The sequence below is a fragment of the Pollicipes pollicipes genome, unplaced genomic scaffold (genome assembly GCF_011947565.3).
Source record: "Pollicipes pollicipes isolate AB1234 unplaced genomic scaffold, Ppol_2.1 Scaffold_3447;HRSCAF=4054_pilon_pilon_pilon, whole genome shotgun sequence".
NCBI lineage: Eukaryota > Metazoa > Arthropoda > Thecostraca > Pollicipedomorpha > Pollicipedidae > Pollicipes > Pollicipes pollicipes.
Window position 1 is genome coordinate 22,032,236 of NW_023596297.1, and position 20,301 is coordinate 22,052,536.

Genomic DNA, 20,301 nt, shown 5'->3' on the forward strand with positions numbered 1-20,301 from the left:
TTGAGAGGATGCTGATTTGGTGGGCACAATCTCTACCAGAAAACAGCGTGCGCTACTGTTGATTCGAGCCATCTCTCCAGCGTCACATATCGCGTTTCGGGTGACAGCGTCTCCGGCACAGGTCTGCCGGTGGCCCGGCAGACCTGTGCCGCGATCACTTAGTGTCGATAGTGTGCTTCCGTGACTGTGCTCCAGTGACTCAGTGTCTTGTTGTTCCGGCGAACCTCTCCGTTTGGTCACTCAGTGTCGTGTCCTGTTGAACTAGTTTCCCTGAGATCCGGTAGGCCAATGCTTCTGCAGAGACAGTAACCTGCTGCACACGTTCCTCTGACTCAATGTATATCTATCCAGCCGGCTCAGTGTCGTTGTGCCCCTGTGTTCCTGTGAGCGGGTGATTCAGTGCCTTTCTGCATCCATAATCTAGTGTCTCTATATTTCGGTCCTTGGCGGCTACTCCCTGACATCGCGTCCTCTTGGTCCGAAGATCGGTGCTCTTGTGTTCCGGTGGTTGACACTCTCGCTCTCATTCTCCCAATGACGTAGCATCTCTGCGCTCTGTTGGCGCCCGTCTCTGTGCTCCAATGGCTGTGGTATGTGTCTAAGTTACAGTGAGTAACTGATCTCGCATTCTAGTGACTCAGTGTCTCTGTTTTCCAGTGACCCGATAGATTTGAGTTGTGTCCCAGTGATTCCGGTCTCTGTGCTTCCGCGGCGTACTGTCTCTGCGATACACAAACATGCATCCAATGTGGCTATGCTCCACTGACGCGGTACGAACGTTCCAGCGACCCGCCACTGTTCCCGTGACCGTGTTCCGGTGCTCCGTGTCGCTGTGTTCCCGTGTTTCCGGTTTCAGCGACTCGACGCCGCGTTGTCTCGGCACCCCGGTGACTTCGTTGCCTGTTCGTCCGGCAGCTCTCTTGCGACCAGGCGCCTGACGGGCCGTGCATCTGCGGCCGGCCGTGGCCGCCTCTCGCCGTCCGATGGTGGCCAGGTCCAGAGGAGAGCCCAACCACTCACGCCACACGGCCGCCGCCGCCGCCATGCTCTGCTGCGGCCCAGAGAAGGTGCGTGTCCCGCCGCCAGGTGCCCTGCCAGTGTGTACCAGACGGCAGCGGCGTGTGTAAGCAGGACCACAGTCCCGTAGCCATCCGTGCCTTCTGAGGCACGTAACCCTCATGGACTATCTACACGCAAACGATGAGGAAATAAAACGGCAAATTGGACCGCTCGAAGAGAAACTCTTAATTGTGTCCCTCAATATGAAAGTCACGCATGCACCCATGACAGAAGAGGTGCACCAAATCCATATTGCATCTTAGGAGGCTCCATCCTCACCCTGAGGTGTCTCTCCGCTCCTGAGCGTGCCGTGGTGGCTGGAAACGTCGGCTCTGAAGCGAGCGGTGTGCTTCTTTAGGCTACTGCACACCCGGAGAAGGGTGTACAGGAGCAGCGATGTGCAATCACATGATCACAACTCAAATGGTCGGAAACTTGAGGCCGATGGAAATCAGGTGCGGAGGCCCACCGCCTTCTGAGTTGCGCTGCAAAGTCTCCAGCTGCCGGGGCCGGAACGTTGCAGCTTCAATAAGTGTCACGCCTGGTCGAACGGGGGTCAATCAGGACAGTTACCATTTACTGGAGTCAGGCTGCGGCTTGGCCGCGGGCCAGCCTGCGCTCCAGCTTCATGGGAACAGAACAGCAAAGCCAGCCCATTTCGCTACGCCATATTGTCTACCGGCGCCGCAAGCTCTAACCTGGCCTTTAAACTTTCCTGAATCTCCGAAATCGAGCGGAGCACAGCTCCGGCCAAGCAGCAAGCATATGTAGATGGTGGCGTCGCACGGCGCGCTGTCGGGGACGAGTCTGCCTGGGTTGAGGCCGGAGCCGAACGGCCCGCTGTCTGGGACGAGTCTGCCTGGACTGGGACCGGAGCCGAACGGCCCGCTGTCCGGGACGAGTCTGTCTGGACTGGGACCGGAGCCGAACGGCCCGCTGTCCGGGACGAGTCTGCCTGGGTTGAGGCCGGAGCCGAACGGCCCGCTGTCTGGGACGAGTCTGCCTGGACCTGGACCGGAGCCGAACGGCCCGCTGTCCAGGACGAGTCTGTCTGGACTGGGACCGGAGCCGAACGGCCCGCTGTCCGGGACGAGTCTGTCTGGACTGGGACCAGAGCCGAACGGCCCGCTGTCCGGGACGAGTCTGTCTGGATTGGAACCGGAGCCGAACGGCCCGCTGTCCGGGACGAGTCTGTCTGAATTGGAACCGGAGCCGAACGGCCCGCTGTCCGGGACGAGTCCGTTTCGATTGGGACCGGAGCCAAACGGCCCGCTGTCCGGGACGAGCTTGTCTGGGCTGGAACCGGAGCCGAATGGAACACGTCCGGCCGGGCCGACCGCCGTCAGATGCCTTGCACCGCTCCACTCTGATCAAATCATCACCAGTCAAAGTTAGAGCAGGACGGGGTTGTATATTTACTGGGTGTCGGTGGGCGCGAACCACTGTGCTGCAGCCCGGTAGCAATGGCCAGGCTCAGTGTCGCAGATTTCGTCCTTCTTTCCTCATTCATGCTTTATCATGCATCCTGGCGACGCCCCTGTATTCGGGATAAGCCGCATGCATCAGCCATGAGCGGGCTAAGTGTTCCCACGCGGAACTCCATCGGAGCGCTGAGCACGTGCCCGTATAGGAGTGCCTGCGCAGGCTATGTCTCGGCGGACTATCAGGTGCATGTAGTTCTGCACCACCGTTGTTTACTCCCCCTCATTCCATAACCCTGAAATGATCCATCCGAAAAAGGCTTTAACCCAAACATTACTCTGAGCCACTCTCCCCCATTCCATTTGCGTAGCATGGTCATTACTGAGCGAAAGGACTTTAATCCGAAACAAAAGAAACAAAGCGGAATCGCGAAACAAACCTGTGCGCGCGGGGTCGTAACTCGAAAATCGATTGGGGGTAACGAGGGGGGGGGGGGGCTAAGCCGATAAGGTTGGCCTAACCTAACCTAACAAACCCAACCTAACAAACGTAACTTCTCCTCGAATTCCTGCCACTTTAGTTTGCCTCCTCGAAGTAAGAATTAAATAAATACTGTGTTAGACATTCCGTGGATTGAAAAACTGTTTTGCTGGGAAGAAATAATTTCCCATCTCAAGGCAGCCGCATTTTTCTGAAAAGCATAGAGCGGGATATAACCCACAGAACAAAATCTTAGTCGCTGGAGCCTTTGTGATAAACAAAAGTAGATGTCATTCATAATTCATGAAGGTGACCCGAGGCGCAAAATGACGGATTTATGTAAAACGGCCTAAAACACGCGTGTAAGAGCCTGCGATAATTTTTTTAAAGTACGCTTCCAAGACGTACCCATAAACAAAAATAAAGCTGAGCTTGCACAACATTTTCAACAGATGTGTCGATAGCTGTTAGATAGAGTAGGCAAAGGCTGAGGGCTTCAGAAGGGGCCTTTTGGGGACGAGAACGGGTCTCTTGTGAGCATCACCTCAGAGCGCTGTGTTGTTACCGCCGTGATTCCCTTCTAGCCGGCCGTAGAGTGGGGTGACTTTACGGGACCGACCGGGACGAGGGTGGCTCCAGCAGAGCGGGGCAACACTGCGCACTACGACGCGTACACCTGCCACCGTCGAGGCCGACGGAAACATTGGCTAACTTTTATGGGGGCTACCCCGCACTTTTAAAAGCTGCCGCATATTGCAATAAATTGTTGTTTTTTATCCCAATCCAGGTGTTGGCATGTAGACAATCTGTAAAATAATTTTAGTCTGGCCTGACATATACAGAAGTTACATGACAAGAACATTAGGCACCTACAGGATAAGATTTGGTACAAAATGAGCGTGGTGCTAAAAATAATGCTTTAGGTACCCAATGTACCAAACGTTACGACATAATTTCTGCATTTCTTTCAGCCAGTGCCCCCGAAAAAGCATACTAAGTGATGTGCCAGTGTGCAGTGGCATCTTCCCCAACGATGGATGCCTAACGACCGGTCCATGGGGCTGTCTGCCACCCTAAGCCCTGCCCCGCTCGTTTCACGTGTCATCGAAGCCGTAGCCCACAGTGGCTGCCCGCTGCGTCATGCCTCCACCACCGGCGCCGGTCGCTGCCCGCTGGGTCATCCCTCCGCCACCGACGCCACTCGCTACCCGCTGCGTCATGCCTCCGCCACCGACGCCGCTCGCTGCCCGGAGCACGCCCTACACGCCGGCGATGTCTGACCCAGACCTAACCGGGTGCTGATCCATGAGCACCATCAACTCGGCGTCACGTTCTGGCGGAGGGCCGACCTCACGTGCCGCGGCGCTGACAGGGCTTCTTCGCCGGGTGCGGCCCGACCGACTGGGCACGGCCGGCGCCCCCAGTGTGAGTTCCTCGGACACGTCTGTTGTCTGGAGCGCAGCGACAGCGGGGCTGTTGGCGGATGCCACTCGGCAGGATCGGCCAGCGACAGCGGGACCGTTGACGGATGCCACTCGGCAGGATCGGCCGGCGGCAGCGGGGCCGTTGACGGATGCCACTCGGCAGAATCGGCCGGCGGCGGCGGGGTCGGTGACAGATGCCACTCGGCAGAATCGGCCGGCGGCGGGGCCGTTGATGGATGCCACTCGGCAGAATCGGCCGGCGGCGGCGGGACCGGTGGCGGATGCCACTCGGCAGAATCGGCCGGCGGCGGCGGGGTCGGTGACAGATGCCACTCGGCAGGATCGGCCAGTGGCGGCGGGGCCGTTGACGGATGCCACTCGGCAGAATCGGCCGGCGGCGGCGGGGCCGTTGACGGATGCCACTCGGCAGAATCGGCCGGCGGCGGCGGGGCCGTTGACGGATGCCGCTTGGCAGAATCGGCCGGCGGCAGTGGCGGGGCCGCGCGGCTGGCCGCCGCCGGCATTGCCGTCAGGGTTGGCCCGGTAATGAGTCATGGGCCTGCCCGTTGCGTGTGCAGGTCACGGCCGGTCCAGTGGATCAGGTGGAGTGGACCATTGCCTGTCTCTGTGAGTGGATCAGTATCTGTCCGATGGGTGCGGGCGGTCAGTGTCCGTCTAATTAGCACAGCAGGTCATTGCTTGCATGGCGAGTACTGTAGCACCCATTCAATGGGCACATTACCAGTCCAGTGCACGCCGCGAGCCAACGAGTGCTCCGCGCTGTTTGCGCGATAATATGCTTTGGTCACGGTTAGTAAAGGCGGCTGTACTGCCGAACGTGGACGAATTGCGTTACGCTCTCCTTTCTGTCATTTTATTGTTGTCAACACAATTCTTGCACCGAGTACACTTTTGTATTGATTAGGAATTGAAGAGAACGACACATTTACATATTGTGACAATCACTCCGCAACATGGTGCCACCTTTGATGGAAAGGCTCCGTAGGTAAAACTTCTATAGATGTTGTGGGGAGGCAGGAGGGCCTCTGCCCATGCCACACGGATTAAAGCTTTTCAAGCGACATTTCCCTACCATCTACACTGATGAATAACCAAAGTGGTTATTGGCACGCCCAGATGTGTAAGAGTTGACCAAGCCTTGTTAATCAATTATGTTAACCAATCCCGAATGTATACAAAGTTCAAGCATCTTCAGAACAGTTCTGAGCTCGCGTGTTGCACAAACACAGCGCATTTACAAACAGATGGAGCCACGTTAGAAAGCGACCCCGCCACAAGCGCAGTTCAGTGATTGTGGTAGCTGGATTTCGCCAGCAGGCACGCCATATCCTGAACAGCGACAGTTTCCTGCTGAAACGAAAAGCAGTGCCTGCACAAAACCACGGTCTTGTTGGTCTGGATCGCGTCTCTGGCTTAGGTGGCGGCTGTCCAGACTGCACCACATCCACGTACAGATCAATAATCATCTTTTTATTTTAGTAATAACAGACTGTTAGGACGGGAGGAGTGCAATGGATTGGCGCCTGCCCTATGAGTAAAATGACTCAGGGTCTGTCCAGCGAGTGCGGCGCTTCAGTGCCCGTGCAGAGGTGTAGTGGGCCTACGGCTGTCCGGTGAATGCGGCGGGCCCGCGCCTGTCGGACGAGCCAGTGGGTCAGAGTCCCATGAGTGCACGGAGTCAGCGCCCGTCCAAAGGGTGCGCTGGTCCCGCGCCAGCTAGAGGTACGCGCGGCGTGCGAGGCGAGCCTGCCGGCTGCGTGCGCGGCGGGTGGGCAGGCGGCCGGTGCCCGTGGCGCGGCGGCGGCCGGCGCGGCGCGGTCCTGACCGCGGCCGGTGCCTGGCGGTGGCGGCGCCGCCGGCTCGGGCCGCCCGCCGGGCCGGCTGCAGCGCCGGCGATCGATGCCCGCTGCCGCTCGATCGCCAGTGCGGCGACGACCGGCCCCAGTCGGCCGGCCGTCGCCGCCCCGGCCGCCGCCCGCCATGCCCGTGTGCGACCTCAACCGGGTCAAGGCCAACCCCTGCGTGTGGCTCTTCAGGAACGGAGCCGCCAAACGCGCCAAGGTGGGTCTCGTGCTAGCGACAGGCGGCGGCTGCGCTCAAAGGCAGGGACTCCATCCGGCTGAGGCCACGAAGGCAGCACCTGCACTCCTCACTGCACGATGCACGCGGCGGATTTTCCGAGGTCTTGGTCGGGCGGCCTGCGTGTGACCCGTGACCTTGACACGCGACGGTGTGGTCGCTCCGCCCGGCGGCGGAAGCCGGGCGACGGCTACAGTCTTGCACCAAACACAGCAGCCCAATCATCTCCCAGACGAAAGCCCGACGGACGTAGACTGTCATGTTCAGCGGTATGTTCGCTGACAGCTTAGACAACAAACTGCGAAGACGCAGTTGTGCATTTACCCTGTGCCCACCTTACACAAGCGCTAGTAGACTGAAGCCAAGTGCCCCTCATCGCAAATTGCTTACTGTTTATGTTGTGGATGAAGGTCTCGTTCCTTTCTGTGTGCCTACTCATCCCCATCAAGCCAATGCATTCTGTACGGCACGATCATTGTGATTGTTCAAAGCATACCGTGTGCCTCTATTATTGACAAATTGTCAGTGCTAATTTCATTCCAGGCAAAAATAGCTCGCTCGTAAGCCAGACGTCGTAACAAACGTTTCGTGAAACATACGGGCACCCTACGGTAGACCTGAATTGACAGCCTCATTCTTATAAGCAAGTAGAATCGCAATCGAATCTCTTGGTGCGACGTCTGCTGCATATTTTGTCGACGGGTTTAAGTAATTTCGAACCGCACATATATTCGGGCCTCCTTCTCTGGATGCCATGGGAAAACCCAAGCTGCTAGTGAATCAGTATAGTAGCGGGAAGCACCGAGCCGTCGATAGCGGACACGGCTGCCTTGACATAAAAGCTTGAGCTCGCTCTGCATGAGCTCGTGCTGTACTCGCGGTCCCGATGGGCTCGAGTAGACGGCCTGCGCACTGGTGGGCAAAGGAGGAATTTTGCCGATCGCGTGTTTCGGTCCGTATAACTCCAAGCGCCGGTCACCAAGTGCCACTCAGCGGCCTGGTCCACAAAGCGGCTCATTCAGACGGAGGTAATCGAGCGTGGCGCGTGCCAGCGGGCGGAACGTGTGCTGAAGTGGCGGCGAGTCTAGCGCAGCCCCGCCTGACGTGCGTCGACGCTCTGCTGGCAGGATGGCTCAGAACAGTCAGCCGACATGTCCAGGTCACCGCGACACAAGCAGCAGCAACAGCAGCAGCAGCAGCAGCAGCAGCAGCACGATCAGCCGGACAGCGCTGCCGGCTTCGGCATGCCCCAGATGGTGGTGCAGAAGGACTTCAGAAAGGCGAGGATCCAATCTCCCCCGAGTCGGCCTGCTCATACCACACATCGTCGCACTGCCCCTCCGTCCACGAGTCTGGCTACAAGCCGGGCGCAGTAAGACCGGAGCCGGGTCCAGAGCGGTGCTCGCTGCCGTGTTACTTCTGCGCTACGGTGTGCCTGGGTGGGTGGATGCGTACCGACGAAGGTGTGCTCTGACCGGGACGCCCTGGCTCGGCAGGTGAGCGGAATCTCCACCGAGATCTTCCGCCAGATCGAGACGGTCGAGAACGACCTGGACGCGTCGACGGCGGCCGCGCTGCGTCTGGTGGAGCAGCGAGGCGAGATGATGGTCACCTCGCTCGATCCCCGCCGTCTCTCCAAGAAAGCCTACCGTATCGCCACCGGGTTCATGGCGCAGCAGGTGAGGCTGCGGCGTCCGCCCCGATCCCTACCTGCGCTCCATCCTCGGTGCGCCGTAAGTCCGCGGGCAGACGGGCCAGAGTGGGCTCTCGATCAATGCATTTATTATTTGTGTCGAGCCTCCAGAGAGCGTTGCGGCATGGTCCGATTGTATTAGCTGTGCGGTCATTGGCAGTTTACTGCAGGAGCGTGAAGGCCACTAGGTCCGGAGGAACAACTTGATGCTCGGCGTGTCTTCTCGCCTTGGTAGCCTCGTCACTGCATCAGTCACTCTTCTGTAAACTGGCTAAATTATCTGCCCTCTATGCATTAGTCCTTACTTAAGCCGACGGACGATGGGCCGATGGTCATTGCCCGGTCGGAGACCCGTGCCGCCGTAGCCTCTGCCTCTGCCTCGGCCCCTGCTGACCGGAGGCCCGCCGCAGGACGGTCGGCACACGATCCAGTTCGTGGAGATTGTCAAGCGGCCCGGCCAGACGCTCGGCCTCTATATCCGCGAGGGCGACGGCGGCGAGCGCGCCGACGGCGTGTTCGTCTCCCGGATCGCGCTCGAGTCGGCCGTCTACAACTCGGGCTGCCTGCGCGTCGGCGACGAGGTGCTGGCCGTCAATCTGGTGGACGTGGCCGGCATGGGGCTGGACGACGTGGTGATCATCATGTCGATTCCGCGACGGCTGGTGCTGACCACCCGGCGGCGGCGACACGAGCCGGGCCGGCCCAGCCCGCCGCCCGGCGCGCTGCAGGCCAACGGACCGCCGGTGGTCGTCATCAAGCAGGAGCTGCCGGAGGAGGCAAGCGCGGCGCCGCCGCCGCTGCCGCCGCGCCGCCCGCCGGCCAGTGACGCGCTGCACTACGGCTACGCACGGCTGGGGATGGCCGAGCCGACGGACGCGCCGCCTCGCTACCAGGAGGTGGCGGTGTCGGGCCGGCGCGCCGCCTACCAGCCGCCGCCGGTGGTGACCGAGCAGCCACACGGCTACTCCCACTACCAGCGGCCGTTCTCGGGCGCGCTCGTATCACCGGCTGCACACGCGCCGCCTGCCGCCGGCCTGTACGGCGTGCGCGGTCGCGCCGGCTACGGAAGCCTGTCGCGCGCGGAGACGTACCAGCGCGGCGCGACAGCAGTCGGGCGCGGCGTCACGCGCACCTACAGTGACCAGCTGCTGCCGGCCGACGGCTCGGACAGCTGGACGAGCGCGCTGCCGCCAGCCATGCCGGCCGGACCGCCGGCGTCGCTGCAGTACCCGATGCGCTACCAGGACACGATGCGGCGCCTGAGCGCCATGCGCCGACGCACGGCCTCGCTGGAGTACGCCTCGGACTCGGAGGCTACATCAAGCCGGCGGCTCGGCGCACCGCGTCGGCTCGGCGCACCGCTGGCCGCCGTCGGCGAGCGCAGCCGCTCACTGCCGCGCCGCGGCGAGCCGCTGGCGCTGGCGACCCGGCCCGGCTACGTCAGCGGCTACGGCTCGGCCGGACCGGCTGACAACACGGATGACAGTGACGGCGCCGTCAGCGCGCCCGAGCTGCGCCCGCGGAGAGGTGAGCTTGGCAGAGGGGAGACAGGCTGCTGCTCAGATGGAGCGAGCTGCGCCCGCGGAGAGGTGAGCTCGGCGGAGGGGAGGCAGGCTGCTGCTTAGATGGGTCGAGCTGCGCCCGCGGAGAGGTGAGTCCGATGGAGGAGAGACGGGATGATGCTCAGACAGAGCGAGCTGCGCCCGCGGAGAGGGGCTGCGCTCCAGGAGAGAGAGCGATAGAGAGGTTGGTGAATGGTGGGTGGCGGTGAGTGGTCTCAGGTGAACCATTTAGATACGGGTGATAAATGAGCTGCTGTGAGGATGAGTTAAGCTGCGACAGGGGAAAGGTGAGCAGCGTTCCAGGACAGGTCAATTCCCAGGAGAAGTGAGTTGTCGCGCAGGCATGGTGGGCCGCTTTCTGAGAAAAGCGAGATCCAGCCACGGACTGGTGGGTTGCAACAAAAGCGAGATGAGCTTCCATTCAGCCGAGGTAAGTCGCAGTTGAGCAAAGGCAAGCTCGGACAAAGAAGAGATGTGCTTCGGCTCAACCGCTCAAGCGTTTCAACGCTACAGATACCGGGCATCAAGCCAACAGTGCTAGGACAGCATGGACTATGGACGTTTGAGAAACCCGACTAGTTGTGACGCATAGCACATCGAGATGCAATGATTCCCATTTGCGACACTTGCTCGACTGCAGCGGGTGCGCGGACGCTCGGCGTCGCGTGATGGCGTGCTGCCGTCTCACTGGGCACGTGATTCACAGGAGTGCCCCCGAGCATGCGCGCGCCGGCATCGCTGTCGACGTCCGACTACAAGCAGTGGCTGTCGCGCGCGCCCTCCACCGGCGCCATCTACGAGCGCATCCGCCAGTACCGGGACGCGTCGCAGCCGCCCGCCCGCCGGGGTGTGACGCTCACGTACAGCGCTGAGAACCTCGGCGCCGACATGGCGGTAAGCTGGGCAGTGGGGGCTGAGGGGAGGGGGAGGGGCGGCGGGTGGTACGGGACAGCGGTCAATACCAGACTGTGGGATTGTTGAGCAGTAGTCCGTGACGGAGTGACACGCGGAGTCTCCGTGCGCGCTGGAGCCGGGCACCAGGTGACAAGATCGGGTCGCGCTGAAGGCGATGTAGTTTAGGAGCATAGGAAGACGTTCACGAACGGATGATTGGATCCTCCAGGCACGCATCATCTGTGCAGTATGGACTGGCCACGTACAGATGAATCACAGATGATCTCCTGTTCCTGGATTAGAAGTATCTTCGGCTAGAATACCGCTGACTGGTGTTTGTTGTTCAGGAGGTCGCACCACTGACAGGCGAATACTGGCTGACTTAAGTTCGCCTGACTTAAGTTCGCCGCCGCCGCTCTGGCTGCGTGACTATGGTTGCTGTGACTACGACCGGCTGCTGTGGCTGTGACCGGCTGCTGTGGCTGTGACTGGCTGCGTGACTGTGACCGGCCTTGTGACTGTGACCGGCTGCGTGTCTGTGACCGGCTGCGTGACTGCGACCGGCTGCTGTGACTGTGACTGGCTGCGTGACTGTGACCGGCTGCGTGACTGACCGGCTGCTGTGGCTGTGACTGGCTGCTTGACTGTGACCGTCTGCGTGGCTGTGACCGGCTGCTGTGACTATGACTGGCTGCTGTGGCTGTGACCGGTTGCTGTGCCTGTGACCGGCTGCGTGACTGTGACCGGCTGCTGTGACTGTGACTGTGACTGTGACCGGCTACTGTGACTGTGACCGTGACCGTCTGCGTGACTGTGACCGGCTGCGTGACTGTGACGGGCTGCTGCGCGGGCCGCAGGAGTCGCCGCAGTACTGGCGCGGCTCGCGGCCGGGCGCGCCGCGCGCCGCGCCGCCGTCGGAGGCCGGCCGCCCGGATGCGCTCTCCCAGCTGCCGCACCGCCGGCCCGAGGAGCGCTGCGTGACGCCGGCGCCGCAGCCCGAGGCCAGGTCGCGTTTCTCCGTGCTCGACATCAACCCCGCCGGTGAGCATGGGCGCGTCCAGCCACGGCAGGCAAACAGGGCTTCCGCAGGCAGCTGGCTGCGGCCCCGTCTGTGAGATCGCCACGGCCTCACGGGCGAACCTGGTGCTGGCTGTTCGCAGCTGTTCAGCTGTGCACCGGCCCTGTCGATCTCATCATTAGTGTCATCATTAGCGTGTCATCATTAGTGTCTCAGTGTCTGACGCCCATTGCCGCATGGCACAACGCAGTGGCCGATACGACCCGAGCCTGGACCTGACCGTCACGCGTCACACACCCCACCGTTGACCCCGGCGCGACACCTCCTGCCGGCAGAGTTTTTGCGGCACAGCTGGTCCCGCGCCTCGGCGGCCGACTCAGAGGCCGGTCTGTCCGGTCTGCTGTCCGTGCAGCTGCTGTCGGGCCGCGGCCTGCGCCCGGCCGGCCGCCAGCACCGCCTGCGCGACCTGTACTGCGTGCTCGAGTGCGACCACGTGCACAAGGCGCGCACGGTGATCCGCACCGGCGACCTGGTGTTCGACTGGGACGAGACGTTCGAGCTCGACCTGATCGCCAGCCGCCAGCTGGACGTGCTCATCTACTCGTGGGACCCGCAGTTCCGGCACAAGCTCTGCTACCGCAGCTCGATGGGCGTGGCGTCGCTGCCGCGCGACGGCGGCACCCAGCAGCTGGCGCTCAAGGTCGAGCCGCACGGCAGCCTGTACGTGCGCCTGCGCTACACCGAACCGAAGCGCTGCTTCGAGCGGCTGCCGAGTACGCGGCCCGGCGCGCTGTTCGGCGTCGACCTGGAGACGACGGTGGCGCGCGAGGGCTCTGGCCTCAGCGTGCCGCTCATCGTCAAGCGCTGCGTGGACGAGGTGGAGCGGCGCGGCCTCGACATCATCGGCCTGTACCGGCTGTGCGGGTCGGCCGACAAGACGCGCGCCCTGCGCCGCCAGCTGGAGGAGGGCGCGCGCACGGCTGACCTCTCGCCGCACAGCGTGCCGGACATCAACGTCATCACAGGCGAGTGTGCCGGTGCATCGGGCGCTCACGGCCAGCCTCCACCTCCTGTGTCTTTGGCTGCTTTCTCATTCACTCCGCTGTTGCTGATGTTGCCGCTGCTGCTCTGGCCGCGTTTCTGTCTCTCCCTCCTTCTATCCGAACCGCACATGTGTGCATTAGGCCCACAATCCCACCCTAAAAGATCATCCTCAATATCCTGCCCGACCAGAATGCTGGACCCACAGCTCCGGCTCAGTTCACGAACGACGCTCATTTGCAACTAATTTTCCAGAACGGGTCTTTAACCAGCCCCCGCCAATGTCAACTCCATCTGATAATCTTTGCTCGACACAGAGAGTCCGAGTTTACGGATACAATCATCCAAGACGCCCAGCCATGAGAAGCCTGACCGGTACACACCATCTCGGCAGGGGTGCTCAAGGACTACCTGCGCGAGCTTCCTGAGCCGCTCTTCACCAAGTGTCTGTACCAGATGCTGTGCGACGCTCTGTCCGTGTGCCTGCCCGACGACTCGGCCGCCAACGCCAAGCTCATGCTCTCCATCCTGGACTGTCTGCCGAAGACCAGTCGGGTGCGTACGCATCGAAAGTTCGCTCTGCGCCGCTCACTGGTACGGCCGGCTCTGTCGCTCCTAGAGCGCGGACCCCGCATGCGTACGACGTGCTTATGGGTGCGTACCGCAAGGGGCCCGAGCACTTGCTAGGGGGAGTGGATGACTGCAGATGACAGTAGTGGAATGGTCGGTCCGATCTGACCGTTGGGAGCGCCGATGAAGAATGCCATCACGCATCCCTGAAGGCCGCAGATAATGGCCTTGTTTCCTCTCTGATTAAGGAGACTCGCCATGACAGCTATTGTGATCAAACACGTCGTCATGAATAGTTCATGGAAAGGAAATGGGCTGTTGTGCTCAGGTAAATATGTGGGACGGGATGGAGGGGCATTTGTTCTGGGCGATGGTCGTGGGCAAACGGACGAACGTAATATTATATGTTAGTCAAGGACAAACGCTCCGCCATCGGCCAATGGTAGTCGACAATGGGCCGACATTTCTTTGCCATGTAATTCCTTTAGTAGGGTAGCCACAGAGTGGCATTTTCCTTCAACGATCCTCGTTCATCGGTAAAAATATCCAGAATGCCTCATGGGACTCCAAGTAAAACTGCACCTCCCGAACGAAAGGTAACCGCTTATGAGCGCCTATGAGTGTTCCGAGCGAACTCGTTGAAACCTCCGCTTGGTTTTGGGCGTTGAAGCTAGAACAATTCGGTGTGGCATCTGCCGGGTTCTAGCATCATTTGACGTGCTAGATGTGGCTTCTAACTTATAATTTAGATGTTTGTTAAAGCCATGCCTCAACCTGGAAATACTTACGTTTGTGTGAGACTGTTTTTATTCAGTTACTCCAGGATCCAGAGACTTTCTAGAGATTCGGATTCGAGTGTCCGCGGGTGAAACTTAAGTTTCCGCGCTAGCTGGCGAACCAAGGGTGTCACTTAGACGCTTATCAGCATTCTCTACCCATGGTTTCAGATAAACAACGAAAAAATTTTCAGGAGGACCTGAATGGGATTCTTTCTTTAGAAGGAAATCGATGCTAATGAGCACAACTTTGAATGACTTTTCCATTAAAGATCACTTAAGTCGTTTTAAAACTTTCGTGTACGGAACGATCTTTGTTGTCACCAACACGTTCCAAAGGTTTTTGTTGCTGCAGAACTACCTTGTGATTTCGATTAGGTTGTGGACGTCCCCTTCTACCGGAAAATTGAGGAGATGAATCAACCCCGTCTCCCTTCGACGGAGCTCATGACGAGCTCGTCGGCCGCAAGGCGCCACGCAAAGCGGATCATCGGAGTTAAAGCAGTGGTAGAGGTACAAGTAATCTGAAAAACCATGCCATCACAACACTGTCTTCTGTAAATGACAGCGAGCCTCGTGGCGTTGATCTAGTCAGACTCCTCCGCGCCGTCACCGCTGGCACCGCGACGCACTGCCACAGCCCGCTGACGAATGCCCTACCGCGCAGAGCACAGTCCGCTGAAGGATGCCCTACTCACGCAGAGCACAGTCCACTGACGGACATCCTGCCCACGCAGAGCACAGACCGCTGACGGACGTTCTACCCACAGGCCGCTGACGGGCGCACTGCCGCGCAGAGCACAGTCCGCTGATGAACGCCCTACCGCGCAAAGCACGGTCTGCTGACGGATGCCCTACCCGCGCAGAGCACAGCCCGCTGATGAACGCCCTACCGCGCAGAGCACAGTCCGCTGATGAACGCCCTACCGCGCAGAGCACAGTCCGCTGATGAACGCCCTACCGCGCAAAGCACGGTCTGCTGACGGATGCCCTACCCGCGCAGAGCACAGCCCGCTGATGAACGCCCTACCGCGCAGAGCACAGTCCACTGACAACGCCCTACCCACAGTCCGCTGACAACGCCCTACCCACAGGCCGCTGACAAAGCCCTACCCACAGGCCGCTGACGGGCGCCCTACCCACAGGCCGCTGACGGGCGCCCTACCCACAGGCCGCTGACGGGCGCCCTACCCACGCAGAACACAGCCCACTGGCGGACGCCCTACCCGCGCAGAACACAGTCCACTGACAGACGCTCTACCCGCGCAGAGCACAGCCCGCTGATGAACGCCCTCCCGCGCAGAGCACCCTGCTGTTCCTGATGGACCACCTCCGGCTGGTAGCCTCCCAGGCACAGTGCAACAAGATGACGCCGCAGAACGTGGCCATCTGCTTTGGGCCCGTGCTGATGCTGCACTCGGAGATCGGCCGCACCGAGATCGACTTCCAGAGACCGATCTCCATTCTCAAGTACCTGCTCACCATCTGGCCGACTAAGTCAGGTGAGGGGCCATCCGTTATTGCCGCTCCTTACTGCCCGGCCCACTACGCAACAGGCGTGCTGCCATCAGCAAGAGATCGTCGGGCTCTAAATCGGAATCGGAGGACTTTTTCCGCAGCAAGACGTTCTTTGCTTAGGTCAGAAGACCCCTTTATGGATTAGGTAGCACGTGCCAGGATCAATAGGCCCTTTTGTATGTTAACCATTGCTCTGATAGGGAGGGGGAGGAGGGTTGGTCGCGAAGATCTGTGCATTGATCAGCAGTTTTCTATTCTAGATTGCTTATTCTAGATTATCAACATTTATTCAAGTAATATTAATACATGTAACAATTTGCCAAGGGACACGTGTTTCTCACCCTTTACTACGATATCGTCACTCAGAACCCCTCCCCTTCTCCGAATAAAGAGACCCTATTTTGTCCAGGACGCCTCCCGAAAAAAAATTTTATCCCCCAAATCATAATCCGTGGCGCTGCCTCTGGCCACCAGTGTCTGTTGGAGTAAAGTGGCACTATCTGTTAGAGCTTGGGCAAATTCAGTTTCTCATGACGTTAGTGACATTATATGTTAAGATCCGAGAGGGTAGCTGGTGAGAGCTGTGACAGAATCAGGCAGATTATCGCACGGGTCTGATAGGATCAGTGCAAACAAGATGAGAGTGAGACCGCTCGCAAATAAGGTGTCAGTACCTGGTCAGATAAGTGCTGTACGTGTGGTGGGCCCGTTGCCGTGGAAGCTCTGCTACGTCCTTCCACCGCGTTCAAGTGGCGCCCCTGCCTGCACGTCATTGCCCACGGCGTGCCCTGACCGCCGCCGCCGTCTGCCGGCAGTGCGCGAGGCAGTGACGGCGCGCGTGACACCGGCGCGCCGCTCTCGACTCTCGCCGCACCCGAACGCGCTGGGCCGCCGGCCGGCGCCGCAGGACGACCCGTCCGAGCCGGCCACCACGGCCACCGACAGCGGCTCGGAGAGCCGAGACTCCTCGCCCAACCGCGCCGCCGGCCGACCACGGCCGCGTCCCGCCAACGCCGACGGCCAGGCCGGCGCGCTGAACCAGCCCTTCCCGCGACCGCCGGCCGCACCCTCCTACATGGAGGCGGCCGGCCTGCGTGACGGCGAGCTCTCGCGCCGCGAGCTGGCGGCCGACCGGACGTACGGCAGCCTCGACTCCAGGGCGGGCCGGGGCGGCGGCGCCGAGCACCAGCGTCTCACGTACGGCGAGTACGGCAGCCCGCGCTCCAGCTCGGTCAGCGGCCGGCTGGGCCACGGCGGCACGGACGGGCAGCGGGCGCGACACGCGGCCGCCGCGCAGGCGCGCACCCTGCAGAGCGCTAACAGTCCGTACTACGTGACGCTCGGCGCCGGCTCGGAGGGCGGCGATGGCGTTGGCCGGGCGCCGCTCGGCCTCAGCCGCCAGCTGAGCCTGGGCACGCCGCCCGGCCGGCAGGACACCGGCGCCGAGCGGCACAACGGCGAGCAGCAGCGTCTCGCCAGTCCCGCCGCCAGGAACGCCGAGCAGCGGCATCTGACCAACTTCAGAGACACAGAGCACAGACATCTGACGAGTCCGACCTCCAGGGACGCGGAGCAGCGGCATCTGACGAACCTCAAAGACGCGGGGCACAGAAACCTGACGAGTCCAGCCCCCAGGAACGGGGAACACCACCTGAAGAGCTTCAGAGACGCAGAGCAGCGCCATCTGACGGGATTTAGGGACTCTGAGCTCGGGCACCAGACGAACACAGCCTCCAGAGTTCCGGACAATCACCTGTCAAACTTCAGAGGCGCTGAACACGGCAATTTCAAGAACGCGACTCCCAGGTTCCCCAACAGCTCTCTGGCCAACTTCAGGGACTCGGAACACAGCTACTTCCAGAACGAGTTGCGCATGACCCCGGACAGCCCTGTGACGCCCTTCAGGGACGCCGAGCAGGGGCGCCTGTCGAGTCCGGGCTCCAGGACCAAGGAGCGTCACGCCGACTCCACGGAGCGCGAGCAGCGCCGGCTCTCGCTGAGCAGCGCAGACGGCGAGACCTCCGACAGCAGCTCGACACAGCGCGCCGCCGCCAGGTCTCAGGGAGGCACCGCCTGAGACGGTCCCAGGCGCCGACGGACCGTCACGCGCAACGCACTGAGAGTCAGCTTTGTGTAGGTGCTTCTCGGCAAGGGTCGCGTCACTGACTCTTGAAACGCCGAAATTGCTCCTTAGACCAGTCGGGATTCCCGCGCGGTAAGTGAGAGACAATGTGCCCTTCAGTCTTCTTAAGCGGAGTGAATCACGACGTCGCAGCCTCTACGTTACTCAACTCGCGTAAGATTTACGAACCTCGTTGCTGTGACGTGTCTATCAGGTGCTGGCCCAAAATGCCGCTCCGTAGTTGAGTTTGCATCCCAGAGGCTTAGCGCTGCGTGAGACAAGAAATCCCACGCTCGGCTTCAGTCTGAGAGAGACAAAAATCCTACCAGCGCACCTCACGAGCGAGGGATATCACCGCGCAAGAGATGATCCCGGCCGCGGGACAGCCGTTGCCAACTTTAGCGCGACTTCGTGCGTCATAGGGCATGCGCGCGCGTCGGGACACCTTCCAAAAAGAAACAGGCGTCGACAGTTGGACCTCCCTTGGAATGTATGGGAACAACGGGCCGGCACAGATTAACCCGGATGAGACAAAGCAGTGCGTTTTGGTTTTTAACAGTAGTTTACGTTTTCACCCGTGCTGCGTAATGCAAACCCGCCGTGTAACTAAGTGCCTGCTAGCCAATAGATGCTTTCTTTCGGCGTAGAAACAATGAAAACGAAAATGGCTGGTCGCGAAACAAAGCGAAGCAGCGTGATATAAGTAGGCGGCACATCCAAACATCGCGGTCAGCAACAAACAAATGTTAGCTGAAGTGGTCTCGAGCCTCACTAGAAGTGGATGTCGCCCCAGCTCCTCACGAGAGGTTTGCACCGCTATGCCACGTCGAGATCCCAGTGCTGTTGTATGGCGTGGAAAGCTGAAAGCCAGCCTGTCCTTGCAATGGTCTGGCACATCGCCACACCGACGGCTGGATTCCAGCTGGGATTTCAGTCAAAGCGTGCAGAAGTCTACGAGTTGTTTTAATGCAAATTGTGGTTCTTGCTTTCGTTATCAGACACTGAAAATGTTGCATCATACGTCCTGTGGGGTATTCAACAGATTGTTGCGCTTATTCCAGTATGAAACATACCAGTAGGTATTGGCACAACCACATTTTCGTCAACGCGTAATCGCCGGTACTGGCCGTGCCTTGTCCCAGTACTGCCAGCTCTATGAACTCTGGGCTTCTTGTCCTGCGAGGCACACTGCTATTTTTTCATCCTATTTATCACGTCCACGTGACATACGACATATCATTTCAAAATCTGTTCAGGTTTGAGCTCTGGCTACAAAATGAGTCGTAGGAATTGTTGACTATCTGACGTGTCATGGACCTTAACGTCGGCGCCTGTGATACGAAAGCTCGTGTGCTGTTTGCTCCGCCTCGACTTGGCCAGGCCTGACGGCTGGTTCAGAGCTTTGCCTCCGGCAAAGTGCCAGACGTCATTGGACCATGTCTGTGGGATGCTGCTGCTTAAACGGATGCTTCATAGATGTCGCTCGCTTGCAAATCCTTGTGCATTGCATACATTTCAAACGACCAGCTGGCCGATGACTCATTCCAGTCGACCTCGCCGCCAGCTCAGCCTCTGGACTGACTGAACAATATCAGAAGTCAACACGGAATTTTTTGGCCGCGAGTTGCCTGGCTTATCGAAGGCGTCGACAAAACTGCTGTTGTTAAAGTCATACATTGTACATGCAATCCACAGAACGAGTTCCTGAAAAGCAGCTGCACATGCTCCTGACAAGTAGCTTCAACCAATTCGGTGAAATTTACAGCGGCAATTCATGGTTAACACTTGCACACAAAGGTGCGTGAGCACAAAGTAGGTTTACATGTACACTTGATTTGTATAGAAATTAGCGTACGTGGGTGTAAAGTTGAGTGTCTGGTCTGATTTGCCTATTCCATTGAGCTTCTTCGTCATGAACATGTAAGTATATATATATATATATATATATATATATATATATATATATATATATATATTAGAAGGAAATTGTGGTCAAATTTACAACCCGCATGCGAAGATCATCGCTCTTCACTGACCGCTCGTTGCATGGTTTACGTTCAGGGACGTGCCCGAAGGTTCCCGATGATGATAATGGGCTCAAGTGGTTTGTGTCTGGGCCGACGTACGAGTATTGATATAGTGAAGTGTCCAGAACGTGTTGCATTACCTCAGTCCTTCACCGTAGGCCAACCGAATGGACCGATGTTGTCAGATCTAGTGTGTACCGCGCGTTCCTGTCACACTGCTGGATTTTCCCTCTCTATGCCTTCTCATTTATACCGGCAAAATGTTCCGCGTCGGTGACGTGTGGCTTCCCTATTAGCAGTTTCGCTAATCCCTAACGTCACCGCAAGCACGATGCCTTCCGCAAGCGCGGGAGGTAGAGCATAGACCCTGCCACGCCGACGGCCGTCGGTCTCTGGGGTACGGGCTGCTGATCCGACGGATAACACTGCCCGGTCACAGGGCCGGCTGCCTTTGTGTATACTACGCTGGTGCTTCATCGTAACGTCCCGCTGGTGTTACCGCACGCTTATTTATTGATTGATCTCTGTGCGTTTGTATTACCTATATGTGGCAAAATGACCGCATTGCCGGCCGACGCCGTCGGACGTGGCGGCC

At 59.5% G+C, this 20,301-nt stretch overlaps 1 protein-coding gene across 1 annotated transcript; it reads left to right on the forward strand.

Moving 5' to 3' along the window:
• The first annotated feature begins 971 nt into the window (after positions 1–971).
• LOC119092288 (rho GTPase-activating protein 100F) lies at positions 972–17,634 on the forward strand. The gene is made up of 15 exons (XM_037215258.1): positions 972–1,067; positions 7,613–7,765; positions 7,982–8,164; positions 8,589–8,836; positions 9,002–9,074; positions 9,405–9,472; positions 9,623–9,705; positions 10,447–10,634; positions 11,582–11,675; positions 11,988–12,677; positions 13,088–13,248; positions 15,343–15,541; positions 16,373–16,455; positions 16,639–16,788; positions 17,476–17,634. Exons 1-15 carry the CDS (start codon positions 984–986, stop codon positions 17,632–17,634), a joined length of 2,616 nt encoding a protein of 871 aa, XP_037071153.1. The 5' UTR covers positions 972–983.
• The last annotated feature ends 2,667 nt before the right edge of the window (positions 17,635–20,301 follow it).